A 16,814-nucleotide genomic window follows, 5' to 3' on the forward strand; every position below is an offset into this window, starting at 1 on the left:
GAGTCATTTCTGACATCAGGTCCCTTTTTGGATGGCGGTTTGACTTTATCGCCAATTCATTTTTTAATGCTATGAACTATTGTACTTGATTTTATATATCTGGTCAGTCTCCAATGGAGCAAGTTCATTTTCAGGACCTTCTAGTATCTTTCAAAAAGTTCTATGGACTAGTGGCTAAACCCTGAACACGTTCGATTTTATGACTTTTTGAGTTTCAACTTGAAGTGCCCCATGTATGGAACAGAACATAGAAAATAGAGGACCTGGAAAAAGCAATGTCTGAGCAGGGCCAGGTAACGTCATTCTCTGTCTTGTCTTTTTGAATAACATTAAACAACCTTAGCACTAAATGGAAAGATGTATTTAGATGTACAGGTATAGGATCCCTTATCCGGAAACCCGATATCCAGAAAGCTCCGAATTACGGAATGGCTGTCTCCCATAGACCCCATTTTATCCAAATAATCCAAATTTTTAAAAATAATTTCCTTTTTCTCTGTAATAATAAAACAGTAGCTTGTACTTGATCCCAACTAAGATATAATTAATCCTTATTGGAAGCAAAACCAGCCTATTGGGTTTATTTAATGTTTAAATGAATTTCTAGTAGATTTAAGGCATGAAGACCCAAATTACGGAAAGATCCATTATCCGGAAAACCCCAGGTCCCGAGCATTCTGGATAACGGGTCCCATACCTGTATATTGCATGTGGCCAACAATACCCTAACTCAGGGATCCCCAACCCTTTGAACTTTTAAAAATGTCACCAGTTTTAATTTTTTTTAAATATCTGATAATATCGAAGGTAATAACAGTAACGGCACGTGATACATTAATTCCCCCTAACATTTTAAATGAATTAGCCAACGGTGCAGTATAGCACGGTAGAGATATGGGATCAGCATCCGTTATAAGAAAGGGCATTGCAGAGTTTTCTGAACAATGGGTTTAGAAAACTTAAATCACTTTTCTATAAATGTTCAACTTTTTAATCTTAACATAAAAATTTCCGCAACTCTCTCGCCTTTTCTATGACAATTCCTGCTTAGTGGTGCAGAACTCCCTAGACGGTCGGCACACGTCAATGAAGTATCAGCAAAATGGAAGAAGGGTGGGTGAAACCCCCCCCCCCGAAACGTTGATTTACTAGTGGCGAAAAATAAAAGGGGAAGCTCCCCATCTGCAACAAATATGGTGTTGTGCGACTCTCTTCCATTTTGCTGATACTTCAACTTTTTAATCTTATCATTTGTTTTTTTTTTTTTTTGTCAATCATCAGATGCTGATAGTATTAGCTGAATCTCAGTAATTCCAATGCCAGCAGGTAGTGATGGGCGAATAAATTCGGCAGGCACGAATTCGCTGTGAATTCCTGTGTTTCGCTGCCGGCGAATAAATTCGCGAATCTCTCGTGAAAATTCGCCGGTGAAAATTTGCCTGCGGCAATTTACGATTTTCACGATTTTTTCATGAAAACTTTCAAAATGTTCGATTGTTTCGTGAAAAGGTTTGAATTGCTTGATTTTGAGTGAAAATGTCAGAATTTCATAAATTTTTAGTGTAAACATCCGAATTTCATGAAATTTTCGCAAACTTTCAGTTTTCACGATTTTTCGCGAATTTTTCGTTATTTTGCGGGAAATTTGCTAATTTTCCGGCGAAACGTGAGAGATTCGCCCATCACTACCAGCAGGTATTCTTTTTATAGCTTCACATCAAGATGATAGAGTAATGTCATTTAGAGTAAGGTCAGGATCATAGGTCAATACATGGAAACATTGATTTGAAGCAAGTCATTATTAGATTACATTAACACTTTAAATGATACATTAGCTACTAATTTAATTTCATGCCATTTCACAAATGCTCTGATCCCTAAAGGATGAACAGTTTAGACCTTGCATTTAAACAAGGGCTTTAGAAGGATCAGCGTACTTACCTTGACGTGCAGATGATCTAGGACCAAAGTATAAATGCCAACGAGAAGAATAAAAACAAAAATAAGAACTGAAAAACAGAGAAAAAGTGAAAAAGAATTAACCAATGAAAAGTCTTATATTTGTGAAGCATTTCTGTTCATAGAGGCCTGAAATTAGAAGTAGAATTTTTAATATTTATTTCTTATCTACTCATGTTCAAAAGTTTGGAGTCACTAAGAATTTCTTTTTTAAATGCCATGATATCTCCTGTGCTCACAGCTTGATTGAATGATCCTAGGAATACTATTAAGCAGTGCAAAATCTATTTTGGGAAGGAACAGGCGGGCTGGATTACTGACTTTGATGGGCTGCTTGGCACAAATGCCAGACCTTTACTCTGTCGAGTTTCTTTGGGATGAGCTTCACATTACGGCCAGAGAAACTTGTTTTAAATGCCACTGGCATGTCTGGGAAGAGCCGAAGAAAGAGCAGTTTGAAAGGAGATCATGGAGGGTTCTTTGACAAATGCAAAGCTGAATGGATAGGCCACTTTTATGGAATATGAAGAGTGTTATGACACTCTCAATTAATTTACTGTAATTTTGTGTCCATTTAGTTCTACCTTGGGAAATAAAAGCAACAACTCATGGAGAGGCTGTAGAGTATTTCCATATCATTAGGACATCTGAGTCATACATTGTTTTTCTTCCGATAAAACTGCACAATTGTTTGGATATTTGGCCTCCTTGAGAACTCTTAAAAGAGTGGTTCACCTTTAAAGGGATCCTGTCATCGGAAAACATGTTTTTTTCAAAACGCATCAGTTAATAGTGCTACTCCAGCAGAATTCTGCACTGAAATCCATTTCTCAAAAGAGCAAACAGATTTTTTTATATTCAATTTTGAAATCTGACATGGGGCTAGACATTTTGTCAATTTCCCAGCTGCCCCAAGTCATGTGACTTGTGCCTGCACTTTAGGAGAGAAATGCTTTCTGGCAGGCTGCTGTTTTTCCTTCTCAATGTAACTGAATGTGTCTCAGTGGGACATGGGTTTTTACTATTGAGTGTTGTTCTTAGATCTACCAGTCAGCTGTTATCTTGTGTTAGGGAGCTGCTCATTGTTCTTTTGTTTGGCTGCTGGGGGGGAAAAAGGGAGGGGGTGATATCACTCCAACTTGCAGTACAGCAGTAAAGAGTGATTGAAGTTTATCAGAGTACAAGTCACATGACTTGGGGCAGCTGGGAAATTGACAATATGTCTAGCCCCATGTCAGATTTCAAAATTGAATATAAAAAAATCTGTTTGCTCTTTTGAGAAATGGATTTCAGTGCAGCATTCTGCTGGAGCAGCACTATTAACTGATTCATTTAGTATTTCATAGAACGGCCGATTCTAACCAACTTTCCAATTGGTCGTCATTATTTCTTTTTATAGTTTTTGAAAATCATTTCTAAAATCCAAACTTGGATTATTTGGATAAAATGGAGTCTATGGGGGGGGGACCTTTCTGTAATTTGGAGGTCTCTGGATAACGGGTTTCCATACCTTTATCTCAATAGCTCTACACTAAGGTATTTTATAGGACATAGACTCCTCTCTTGCCATTAGTGCTACATTAAGCTACAATAATTACTAGTGTCAAATGGATACATCTTTGATTACTAATATTACTGATTAACAATCGCTTTGGACCCAGGTCCCTACGGCATTAGTGATAATTGAACTACTGTAATTTGCGCCTTTAGGCCAGTCATTATAGCCCCACAACTTATTATGTCCTTGGTAAGACAGGTTCTTATTAGCTGCACAAAACCGATGGTCCAATTCATTTTCAATTACCTCTTTCAACCAAACACGTGATAGGTCTCTCTTGTATGGCCTTATCTTTTACACTGGATGTGTCTCCTATGTTTAACATAGAAACTGACCCTGGATATTGCACCAAAAAAAAGTATACATAAGTGTTACCTTTTCTTCCAATTCTTTAATTTGCCTCTTTTGAAATTCTATTCTTTCTTCTAGTTCCTTTATTCTCTGCAAGGCAAAAGTGCACATTATTCAATATGAAATCCAAAGTCAATCACAAGCAAAAGGAAAGCCTAGGCCATAGGGGCTAATAATTGCACAATGATGACACTTTAATCAGCCAACTAATTAATCAACACAAATATGTTGGGAATGTGTTAGTATAACATTTATTTTCTACTTCTTTTTTGTCTATATAGGCAAGTCAAGTGATATACATGGCGTGTTTATGAATACACTGTTATTTCCTTGGCATGATGTGTATGAAAATGTAACCTGGGAGCTATTAAACCTTCAAGTTAACATATGGCTAATTATAAATAATTAAAATTATTAAAATAATTATTAAAAATAATTATTAAATTATTAACTTTTTATTAATACAATGGCTAATTCTAAGAAACCTTTCAGTTGGCCTTCATTTTTTCTTTTTTTTTCTAGTTTTTGAATGTTTTGCTTTCTTCTTCTGACCCTTTCCAGTTTCAAATGGGGGTCACTGACTCCATCTAAATACACCTGCTCTGTAAAGCTACACATTTAGGGGGCTATTTATTAAAGTCCAAACGCTAAAAACTTGAAAAAAAATTTTTTTCTTCTTACTATAAATCTTTAGAGGGAAAAAAAACCTCATATTTTTTTTCGAGATTTATTATACTCCAAGGATGCAAAAAGTCAGAATCCAAAAATACTCCATCTTCAACCTCGGGAGGTCCTGTAGAAGTCAATGTCAGAGGTCCTTTTTGCAATTTGAAGATATTTGAGCTGGGGTTTGTACAATAATCCGAATATTTTGGGCTTTTCCGCAGATTTCACAAAAAATTCTGACTTTTCGGGCGTCAAATCTGAATTTTTCGTGCAACAATCCGAAAAAGTCACAGTTTTTCCCAATTCGAGTTTTTTTTATTGATAAGTAAGGGCAGATAGTGGATTCTAGTTTGGTCAGACTTTTTTTTATTTAGAAGCAGAACAATTCGGATTTTGATAAATAATCCCATTATTGTTATTGCTAATTTTATTTACTCATCTTTCTATTCAGGCCTATCCTATTCCTATTCCAGTCTCTTATTCAAATGAATGCATGGTTTTAAGGGTAATTTGGACCCTAGCAACCAGATTGCTGAATTTGAAAACTGGAGAGCTGCTGAATAAAAAGCTAAATAACTCAAAAACCACAAATAATAAAAGATGAAAGCCAATTGTAAATTGTCTCAGAAAATCACTCTCTATATCATATTAAAAGTTAATTTAAAGGTGAACAACCCCTTTAAGTAATTAGTAAACACGCACATGCAAGAATCATTATCTTAAAGGCACCATATACTTCCCAGTGATTAACATGCACAAAACATGTTCTTTCAAAAGTGCTGCATTTCACAAAGGTTTGGCCAGTAGGTGACAATGTTTTTGCAAAGATAAAATTCCAAGCACAAAGTATGGCAGGTTCCACTCATATGAATAAACATATATAAAGGCTGTCTCTCTTCAGAATAGTCAATATCCATATGTTTTATTGATCATTTAAAGATGTAAAACCATAAATGGGGTGCACTTACCATTCCAAGTAAGTTGTGCCAGTGCTTAAAAGACTCACCAATATGTCTGTTTGCATTGTGAACATTTGCTGTAAAATTCCTCAACGAATAACGGATTTACTGGGTCACATAGGAGTTGAGATGCCACCATCATAATGTGCCACCATGATTTACCTGCTGGGCGTGCTGGATAACGTCCATCCTCTCGCGCAAGATCTGGGCGTCCCTTTCTCGCAGCTCACTCATGACCTGCCGTTTCCACTGCTCCACTGCGCTCTTGAGCTCCTCTCGTTCCTCTTCTGAAAGCAGCTGAGCCATCTTGGCCCCTGCCTCCTGTTGCAGGGTATCAAATAACATGGCCTCCAGCTCAAGGATTTGCTAAGTAAGATAAATGGCAGTTAGTTCTCTAGAGATCAACAGAATATCACAGAGACTGCAGTCTATGAATGTTTTTTTTTTTACATTCTCCTTTCTCTGACCTTTCCCTGTCTATTGGGAAGTTATATCATGAAACATCATTGGTCTGCTGTAACAGGAAGGTGGTAGAGGAGGTGCAAGAAGAGTAATTATTTCTACTTTTCCATAAAACGCAACAAAATGCCTAAGAATTAAAAATAAATAAAAACTCAGTGCCAGGTTCCTGTATCCTAGAAGCTCTATGTCTGCATGTTCCTGAAGGTGGCATAACTGGGTTTGCTGAAACTGCTAAAAAGTAGCTAATTTTTCCCTGAATGAACTTGTATATGTGCCACCACTCCTTAGTTTCCTGACAATTGTCTGGTTGCTTCTGAGTGTTCTGACTCCTTCTAGACCTGGCTTTATCCTCTGTGCTTACTGGTTCTGTCCTTGTGTCTTGACCTTGTCTATTTGCTGCTTGTTAAACCTGATTATTGATTGATTGACTGTGCCAACCATGGCCTGAGTCTTCACCGATTTCTGCTCATCCCTGGCACCGTTGGCTTCTATTGCGGTCAGGGAATCTTCAATGGAGCTTCTTCACTACGTGACCATTGCTCCCCTGCCTATCTGTTATGTCTGTTCCTCTGCTCTCATGTTAGACACGCCAGTACAGGTATGGGACCTGTTATCCAGAACATGGGGTTTGTTATCCAGAACAATAAGGATTGTTTCTGTAATTTGGCTCTCCATACTTAAGGATAAATTATTAGTGATGAGTGAAATCTTTCCACGAGTTTTCCTGCAAAAATGGCACCCATAGACTCCAATGGGTGAAAAAAAAATAGCTGTGAGTCAAAAAATATTTGAGACACTGCATCATGTGACAAAAAAAATGTGATGCCCATAGACTTTTGAATTTGGGGAATTTTTATTGGTTGGGGAGAAGCGAAATGGCTCCAATTCGCCCATCACTATTGATTATACATTCATTAGGATCAAGTACAAGGTACTGTTTAGTTATTACAGAGAAAAACGAAAACATGTTTTAAGGTTTTTGAATTTTTTGATTAAAGTGGAATCTATGGGCGATTGCCTTCCTGTTAGTCAGAGCTTTCTGGATAAGGAGTTGCCGCTAACAGATCCCATACCTGTACAAGGTGAAACTAAAACATTGTTGTTAATGACAGTGTCAGGATTATAAAACTAGTGATCCAAATTACTTATTGGGCCACCTAACTTCAATGAGCAACATTCAAAATAAATCTGATCAAACTTTCAACGGCCGACCCCCCGAAAACTTAGTTGACTGTGGTTTACTGCCTGATTTAAAATATAATGTGGCCAGACATCAGGGAGAAGCACCTGGAGTGTGGGACCAAAAATTAACTTATAGGACCAAAAATAATCTTCTAATGAATGTCTTACTTTGTGAGCTCGGTCCAGTGATTGTTTACGGAAGTCCAGTTCATCATCCAAATATCCTTTCTGCTTGGTGAACAGATCCTAAGGAAAGGACAATTAGTAGAGTCACTTTCATACATAATCATCATGGATGGTTCTGAACAAGGTTCCCTACGCTCCTTACTTTCTCACTTTCAATGTCCACCATCTTTTGCTGCAGAGCAGACTCAGTCACCTCAATCTGCTGGAGCCACTACAGGGAAAGAGCATTTACAGATGAGTCAGTCTGTGTGTCGTCAGAATGAATGAATGCATTTTATATCCAACAAGCAATAAAAGACAACCACGTAACAAACAAAATCCAAAACTCTTATAGATATGAGTGGGAGCTGCCATGTTTTCCCCCTTTCTCGATAGGCTTTAAAAGAACCAAACCATAGTGGTGAAATATGAATAGTTGTGTTTATCTATTACGACCTCGGTAGAATATGAAAACCCTATCAACTGCTGATTTGATCATAAGCAAAAATTTAAATCACTCAGTTACACAGTTTCCACTGATATTTTTGAGGCTCAATGAAAATTAAAATTGTTACATGTTGGGGACTTCATGTTATTTTAAAGCTGAAGCACCTAGGGGCAAATTCACTAAGATTCGTAGTTGCGCCAACGTCCGCTTCACCGCACTTCGCCAGGCGTATTTTCGCCAGCGCTGCGTAAATTCACTAAAATTCAAAGTTGCGCTCAGGGGAAGCGTAAGGTTGTGAAGTTGCACTAGCGTTAATTCGCCAAGCAAAGCGAAGTTACGCTAGCGATGCTTAATTTGCATACGGCGCCAAATTGAAGTTACAATGGAGGAATACGTAGAATCACTACAAATGCCCGGGAAACCTTCAAAACAGCAAATAAATTTTTTATTTTGCCCTACACATGTGCCCACTGTATAGTTAAGGTGCCATGAGTTAGGAAATGTAGGGGGGAAGGAGGGGAGCCCCAAAAAATTTTTCGATCTTTTTCAGCCTATCACCCATAAAAAAAGAAAAAACGCCAGCGTTTTTTGGGACTTAGAAATTTTTTTAACTTTTTTTGAAGCAATCCCTATCTACTCTATTGCACTTCACCTGGTCTGAGGTGGCAAACGAAGTCTTGCGTAAAAGGTAGCGTTCAGAAAAATGCGCGCGTCAGTGAATTTGCGAAGTTACGTCCGTTGCGCAAATTCGCCAGGCGTAAGGGTGCGAAGTAACACTAGCGAATTTACGCCAGTGTCCGTTAGTGAATTGGCGAATTAACGAAAATGCGATACGCTAGCGAATTAACGCTTCGTCCTTTAGTGAATTTGCCCCCTATAGTTTAACTGATCATGTCAATGCTTTTGTTGTGAAAAGGTAACATTGGATTGCTCAATTTTTTGCACTCCTCCTATGTTACTAAATGAGATAACCGGTCATAAAAATGAAAGCCTAAATAAACCCAAGTCCTCGGCTTATTTACCTTTTCTGCTAAATTCAAGACTGTTCTTGCTTGGATGACAATCACTTGTTCCTCATTCGTCAGGTTCTGCACCATAAAGCACATGTGGGTGGTTAGTGTAACTTCCTTATTTCGTGGCTATAAAGAAAACCAGCTTTGAGTTTTAGAAGCAAGGTAGAAGAATTGAGCAGCACTAATAAGATCTGGTACTAAAGCAGAAATCAGAGGTTTAAATGTTGAAAAGACAATTCTGGATAAAGTGGATGCCAATTGTCCATATCTGCATAAAAAACATTCTGTGGCATCCATAAAGCACGACTAACAGGATAAATGCCAATATGACTATTGGCAATTTTAAAAAAAAGCCTATTGTTATAAAGGGGAATCTGGAAAAAAAGCAGAGGAGGATAAATTCATGGCAACTGAATGATTTTACCATTTCCAGATTTATAAAACAAAGACGTGTAATATAACTCGATTAGCCCATCCATATACCTGACAAAAATGACTCGGGCACCTGTGTGTGGCATGGCAACCTGCACCCCTTCTCTCCAGTGTTCTACCACACCATTACTCCCTGTTTGTAAGGGTTAGTGGGGGCACAGACATCTGATGATGGAAGGGTGGGGAGAGAGAATGAGTTGGTCTAATAATGAGCCTCTCACATAATGCTCTACAGCAGTGATCCCCAACCAGTAGCTCGTGAGCAACATGTTGCTCTCCAACCCCTTGGATGTTGCTCTTAGTTGCCTCAAAGCAGCTGCTTATTTTTAAATTCCAGGCTTTGAGGCAAGTTTTGGTTGCTTAAAAACCAGATGTACTGCCAAATAGAGCCTCCTGTATACTGTCAGTCCACATAGGGGCTACCAATAGCCAATCACAGCCCTTATTTGGCACCACCCAGGAAAATTCCGTGCTTGTGTTGCTCCCCAACTCTTTTTAAATCTGAATGTTGCTCATGGGTGATAAAGGTTGGGGACCCCTGCTCTACAGTATACATTGTGATAAACAATTGTGACCCCATCCCCTTAAACGCTTGGTTATGATCACAAACACCAGTTGCAAAAATGGATGCTAAATTGTGCAGGCTTGGTTGCCAATCACAAGGTGCAACTTTCATGTAGCACCAATGCTCCCTATCAGCCTGCTCTGATGAATTTCATGCTATTGCAATCCCAAGTGCAAAGTGCAGGTCTCACAGGCGCCAGGAAGAACTAGAAGCAGCATCTGCCCTGAAGTGGTGTACCTTCTAGGGTTCCCTTAGCATGTTGGGCATCTTCACATAACTTAGTGAATTGCATGCTTTGATAATGCCAATCAGGAAAAGTGACACCACTTGCACACAAATACGGCACTCAATTGCAATCCACTGTTCAAAGTGAATGGTGATTTGCATCCACATTGGTAAATCATGCTCAAGTTACTCAACACACTACTTAATGGACACCGTGGGTTAAAAAAAAAAAAAGGAATTTTGCACTTGTTTTATGACTTTGAACATACTTGCATTAGTAAATGAGCCTTTTTATCTTGGTTCCCTGTAATCATGTGGCCCAACTTGGCTCCAAGAGTGATTCCAGCATCTATTTGGAATGTGGTACCAGTAATGCTTTATAAATGGAGCCAGATCAATTTGCAGTCCATTAAAAGCCAGACAGAGCTCTTATTTCCATATTACTATATCATTCTTTTATTTATCCCTCCCCAACTATCATTGTAACGCTGCCTTTCTCCACTCTCAGTGGAAGACCTAATGCAGAATTCTTCCTCTAATAAACTGCCATTACTACATTATTTAGAGACCTAACATAATTTCAGATTTGGTCTTCACCTTCTAGGCTCATTTAAATATTTCAGGGTGTATAAAAACCTCACAATGGGGGCATGTTAAGTGAAAAGAAATAAAGTGCCCCTACTGAAGAATACTAATAAGGGGTCCGTTTACTAAAGTGCGTTAAAAATATTCGCACAATTTATAGACAGAATTTTCGCCAAATATGTTATCGCCAGTTTACTAACCTGCGGTAAATATAAATTTGTGAATTTTCTTGCGCAAGAATAATTGTTCGCCAGTTATCGCATTCGCTGAAAATAACGATACGCACACATTAACGCTTGGTTTACTAAACAGCGAAATGTGCTATAGACAAAATTAACGCCAGAATATTCGCAAACTTTTACCGCCACCTATGTAGTGGCGTAAAAGTATTTTTTTCGCCAGAAAATTCTCGAGGGGCAGGAAATATCCCTTAATAATGGGTTTTTTTACCCATAATTCTTTGCTGACAGGAGACAGATCTGCAGCTATTGCTGTCAGGATGTTTTGGCTTCTGCTTCTATCTGGTGCAACAGCAGCAGTTTCAGCTCAGAGGCGTATTATTATCAGCGGTATCACAGTCCAAGGATTCGTCAGCCTCTACGCTTTTTTGGTTTCATTGTGATTGGCTACATTAAACTGTGCATTTCTATGAAGCAAAGAGATTGACTGGTATCATTTCTTGTTCCTATGATTCTATTGGCAGAAGGGTTTATATGATGCAGACATGTTTGATTGGTGTTACTCTGGTGATGTTGTTGGATGGTATAATCATCAGTCAATAAAGTTTATAAGTTTTGAAGATGCATTTCTGGCCATAAATGTCACAGTAAAAATTTTGCCATAATAACCGCCATAAAACAAGACTATTTTATAGCATAAATATTCGCAAAAACATAATTTTTCGCCAATACATTCGCAACTCGCTATAATTACCGCTTACGTAAGCTGGTTCCTGAACGTAGTTACCGCAAGTGATCGCAATGACTTCTGAGCGCATCGCTGTTTAGTAAACTTAGTCGCTGCGAATATTCTGTCGGAAAAATATTCTCAGCGATAACATGCGGAAACTTGAAGTCAGATTTACCGCACTTTAGTAAACGGACCCCTAAGAGACTAGACGTCTTTATATAGAAATTGGATTCATTCAGTTTTAGCTGCACAACTATTTTTGTAACCACTGTAGGGTTGTTGTTACAAACAAACTCCAACTTGTGGATAAACAAAAACTCTGGGATATTATTCCTTTAGTCCTATATACATTTCCCCTTTGTTTGTAGACAAATGGGACAACCATAATCATGCGCAATTCAGAAGGCGAACATACACTTACGGCGTTATCCCCTAGGATGTCCAGTTTTTTCATCAGCTCCAAAACAATGATATCCTAAATAAATAATAATAATCAGCATAAGTAAAAAGCGACTATCAGAGTCCAAATACAGCAGAACGAAGACCTCGGAACTTACAGTAACTCCTTCTGCTTCACAATAAACCTGCAACGGGCTATTTCCTTCTGTAAAAGGGATGTGATGGAAATTGATGGCAGGGGATCTCCTCTCCCTTTCCTAAAAATAAATCAAGGTTTAGAGTGTCCACAGCAATGTCCAAGCTGAGTGTTGTACTAGGAGTATGAGTATGACTGTGCATCTAATATAGCTTCTTTGGGATACTATCCTAAGGATACACTGGTGCATCCCAACAAGAAATAAATAGTAGGAGATATAGAAAATGATTAAGGAAATTAAGGTGCCAGACCCATTGGCTAATGAGTGCTTTCTTACTTCAAGCTCCAATATCCTAAATTCCAAGAGCTCGTTCTGATCCTTCACATCTTGAATGTCATGTTTGAGCTTGGCCTCATCTGTTTCCATTTGTTTGATCTGCAGGGAGAGGATATTGAGTATGAATGCCATGGTTTTTAGGATTTCAATACTTTTATCATGGTCATTTACCCAACCATCGACAGACCCTGTGCTATTTTAATCTAAATATTCTCTCAACCACACGTTAGGACCTGTTGCTTGACAACTTTGTTGGTGCAGAATTTCTTTGTAGCTATTTAGATATACCATCTGGTATACCTGCAGCTTCTCAATCTTTAGGCATTGGCTTATCTTCAAAGAAGTTGATTGGGACCCTTTTGTCTTTCCTATCACTACATTAACAGGGACTTTCTAGTCAACATAACCAACTCCTAACCTTTTGTTAGCGCAGTAGTGTGAATGGGGCATTATTCCAAAGAGTGACTGAAAGATGTACCTTGGTGGGAATGACCCCTCAAATTTTGAACAAGGTAAAATGGGGGAAAGAACTTTGTTGGTGGAATTGTTGTTTGTGGCATCATGATAATGGCCCGGAGGGAGGAGAACATATGCCTCCAAGCATGAGACCCAGGAAAATGTTAAGTTTTCTAGGACATACAGTAAATAAATTGTCTTGTGGTATTCAAGGCTGAAAACACACAGAGAAAGGCATGGTAAGTGACCCTTAAAATGAGGCTCAACTGGCAAACTGTGGATTCTGGAAAATGCCAGAGGGACTTCTGTAAGATCCCATAGACAGTCACTATTTAGTGGGCTGTTTGGGTCTCTGTGTACTTGTAATGGCAGGGCCTATTTTGACTCCCAGTCCAGACCTGCTTAAAACATAGTAGAGTGTGAGTTACTTCTGATTTATATTTGGTATATATGAGTAATTAGAGTAACAATTGTGCATCCCCTGTGTCAGATATTAAGCCCCACGTGGACTATATTGTATAACCATTTCATGGTCTAATGAGGGTATAATGTAAAGGCATATGCAAGATTTTTTTTACACTTTACTCCACCTTTCTCCATCTGGTCTATCCCAGCAGCACTTAATTTTAACACATCCAGTTATAGTGTACGCAGCTTATAAGGAGAAATATAATTTGTGTTATGTAAGTATTGTTGTTTCTGATTGGTCACCAGGTGGTGCTGTTGGGTAAGGAGAATTCATGGGGAGAAGTTGTATAAAGGAGAGAACAGAAGATAACTTTCTTTTTGACTGACAGGAAGATCAAGGGAATTACACTGGAGAGCCTAAGTCCACCTCTGAAATATAATAGGGAGAAGCATTAGGTAGGTCATTTACTGGTAGGGTAGCTTTGCTGAGCTTTTTGTGCTCAATGAAAGTCAGGTGTAGGTTGTGTAGCTGAGAACTTGAGCTCCAAAGAGAAAGACCGGTGTTCTGGAGGTACCGCAGCCAGATTAGGGACTCAGAGAAGAGGGGACTAGGGTAGACAGGGCCTAGAAACATCACTGCAATGTGGACCCTGGTGCTGAAAGGCTATTGAAGTGTATGCCGTCACTGACTCAAGGAGAAGGCAGGCAGCCATTGGGACCTAGTGACATGGATGTCCAAATTCTGGTTAGGAAACATTAGAGAAGATTGTGTGTGGCAAGAATCCTGTAAGACGCACTGGGAGATTGGTCCATCCTCTCACCTCCTGGTGCGTCTTGTGCACGCGTACACCATTTTTCGGTGTGAGATTCAAACTTCTGCGCCAATTCTCCTTTAAAAAGGCCCTTTTCCATTGGAACAATGCCAAGCTGGCTTCTGTTCACAGATCCTGCTAAAGCATTGTATTCTATTTGACTTTCCTGTTTTTTTTACTTCAATTCCTGCTGCCTGCCTCGACCCATTTGCCTGATCCTTGCCGGTACTTCTTCACAAACTCTCACACTACTAAATGCACAAATTCCCTGTTGGTTCCACAGCAGAAAGCCCGGAGCCCCAAAAGGGCGTCGGTGAACACCGGAACTCGCAGGGGTCCTCTGTGAAAACTGGAACACGCAGGGGTCCTATTGTGCATCTAAGAGTGCCAGCTGCCATCAAGCTTCCAGATTGAAGAGTTTGGTACAAATCCATGTGGAAGCCATGCTGGTGACTAATAAAGAGAGGTACCTGAGTTCAAATGAAAGTTGTGTGGAACCTCAGTTTTTTTGCTTCTAAGTGTCACTACAGTCCCCTGGGTGGTAATGTTGTGAGTGAGAGTCGGCTATGGTATACAGAGAGACACCGGACACCGTGTTTCAAGCAGCTATATCATGACAACAGGCATAACCAACAGATACCATTGGGGATAGAACCTTATTTTAGTGGGTGTAATATATAATTAGACTTTTGAAATAGTAGAGGTTTTGTGATATGTCTGATTTAATACTCACTTTGTCTACAAGTTCCTGATTTCTCCTGTACAGCCCCTGCTTTTCCTCAATCCACTTCATGTCCTTGGAAATGAATAAAAGAGGTGACAGAGTTGCAGCAAGAAAACAGAATGCACGAGCCCTTGTTAATGCGCTAATGTCCAGGCTATGGGTTTATTGCCCCTTTATTTATAATGACCACAGGGAAGGGCTGTATGGATTGTTGGATCTGTACAAATGCAAATATTCTGAATTCAGCTTTCCAGTTAGTGCTAAGGTTGTTTAATGTTATTTAAAAAGCCAAGACAGAGAATGACCTTACCTGGCCCTGCTCAGACATTGCTTTTTCCAGGTCCTCTATTCTCCTCTGATACTGATAAATATCTGCCTGTAGCTGCTCTCGGGTCTGTTGGATATCACAGAAATATATGGTCTTAAATTACACAAATGTTTCTTATTAATATTTCACCTCTGAGGAGCACACTATTAATATTAATAATCTACATTGCCCTTTTTCATTTTCTGTAGCTCCATCTATAAGGCCATTTTAGGTAAAGGAATGAGTGCCTAGCTGGTTACATCTCTGGACTCCATCGCTGTCCATGACTCCTGTACCAACTCAACAAGACACTTAGCCATTTACTAATACACATAATGTGGGTGCTCTAATTTAGATGCAACAGAGATGCAACCGTGCATCTTTATTAATATGTCTCAACCTGTAGGTCAGCATCTACCTCTGCAAGTACTGATACAGCTGATGAATTATGTAAAGACATTATTCCACAGAGACCTTGACTTCTCGCTCTGCATCTAGGGTTCCCCCAACTTGTTCCTGCAGAAGAGCGTATGCACGTTGCAAGGCCTGATATTCCATGGTCAGCTGGCGGAATCTGAGCTCCGTCTCTTCTTTGGCCATTCCCTGGAATAAATTCATAAGTAAAGGATGTGATTCTAATAGTAAGCTGTCATTAAAATGAATTGCAACAACGTATTGGTTCTATTCAATGTAGAGTATCATCATTTAGGGTGAACAGAAGTCATTATAAGGTAACTATTGACTCCCATTCTAGATTTTCTCTCAGAATTGTAGCTAAAGTATTAGGCCATGTTTATGAGAAAAGTACATAAGGATTACTAGGAAACCTTATTTATTTATTCATATGCTAAAAATTCAAAAAAATTGAGTTAACTAAAAAAATCTGAATTTTTAGTGGAATTTTTTTTTTTCAAGATTTATTATACCCTGAGGCTGCAAAAAGTCAGAATCTGAAACTACTCCATCTTCAACCTGTTGAAGTCCTGTAGAACTCATTTGCAGATGCCCCATTTGCCATTTGAAGATATTATTGTCTGTGCCGGGTTTTTGTACGATAATTCGAACATTTCAAGCTTTTCCGCCAATTTCACAAAAAATCTGGACTTTTTGGCCGTCAAATTTGAAAAATTCAGATTTTTTTTCTGAGAAAAGTTGCGATTTTCGTGTATCAATCCGAAAAAGTTGTGGTTTTTGTTGATTTTTTTCATGGTTTTTTATTGATAAATAAGTGTAAATAGTGGATTCTAGTTTGGTGAGGCTTTTTTATTTAAAAAACCTGAAAAATTCGGATTTTGATAAATAACCCGCTTAATGTATGTATATGTCCAAAGGGAAGTAGATCTTCATTCCCTTTTAAATTTTAGGACAATTTTCACAACTACAGTTTTTTTTTAAAAATCAATCAACCTTGTTCAATTCTTTAATTTATGGAGCAGAAGTCCGCCACAACAAAAATCACATACATTTTTCCATTCATTTCCATTCCTTTTTACAAATTCAACAGTTTGAAACCAACACAAAAAGTAAAATAGCTTGAATGTTGAAGAACCACCTCCCGTTGACGTCTATAGGCCCATGACTGATTGGATTGATGAAGCTCTAAAATTGGATTTCAGCAAACCTGAATTTGACAGAACTCAATATAGTGATTTTTTTCAACTAGGATTTTCTTGATTTGCAGAAAAAACAGAGTCTCAAATTTTTATAAATTACTTTGGACTTTGATTACAAACATAAGCTAGTAAAATAGTAATTA

General features: G+C 38.6%; 1 protein-coding gene across 6 annotated transcripts in view; it reads right to left on the reverse strand.

Annotated features, from left to right (window-relative positions):
* Nucleotides 1-16,814, reverse strand: part of jakmip3.S (Janus kinase and microtubule interacting protein 3 S homeolog) — a 77,463-nt gene that overhangs the window by 8,774 nt on the left and 51,875 nt on the right. For 3 of the 6 annotated variants that reach the window (XM_041570891.1, XM_041570890.1, XM_018227370.2), the window contains 12 exons: nt 15,533-15,661; nt 15,062-15,145; nt 14,761-14,823; nt 12,352-12,450; nt 12,037-12,135; nt 11,901-11,954; nt 8,773-8,838; nt 7,466-7,534; nt 7,306-7,383; nt 5,656-5,859; nt 3,893-3,958; nt 1,942-2,009 (listed from right to left, as the gene is read on the reverse strand). In XM_041570891.1, the coding sequence (XP_041426825.1) occupies nt 1,959-2,009; nt 3,893-3,958; nt 5,656-5,859; nt 7,306-7,383; nt 7,466-7,534; nt 8,773-8,838; nt 11,901-11,954; nt 12,037-12,135; nt 12,352-12,450; nt 14,761-14,823; nt 15,062-15,145; nt 15,533-15,661 (1,062 nt within the window). In that variant the 3' untranslated portion in view covers nt 1,942-1,958. Of the gene's footprint in view, nt 1-1,941; nt 2,010-3,892; nt 3,959-5,655; nt 5,860-7,305; nt 7,384-7,465; nt 7,535-8,772; nt 8,890-11,900; nt 11,955-12,036; nt 12,136-12,351; nt 12,451-14,760; nt 14,824-15,061; nt 15,146-15,532; nt 15,662-16,814 lie in introns of all 6 variants that reach the window. The other 3 variants (XM_041570889.1, XM_041570888.1, XM_041570887.1) reach the window with 1 other exon arrangement.

The sequence above is a fragment of the Xenopus laevis genome, chromosome 7S (genome assembly GCF_017654675.1).
Source record: "Xenopus laevis strain J_2021 chromosome 7S, Xenopus_laevis_v10.1, whole genome shotgun sequence".
NCBI classification, from domain to species: Eukaryota; Metazoa; Chordata; class Amphibia; order Anura; family Pipidae; genus Xenopus; species Xenopus laevis.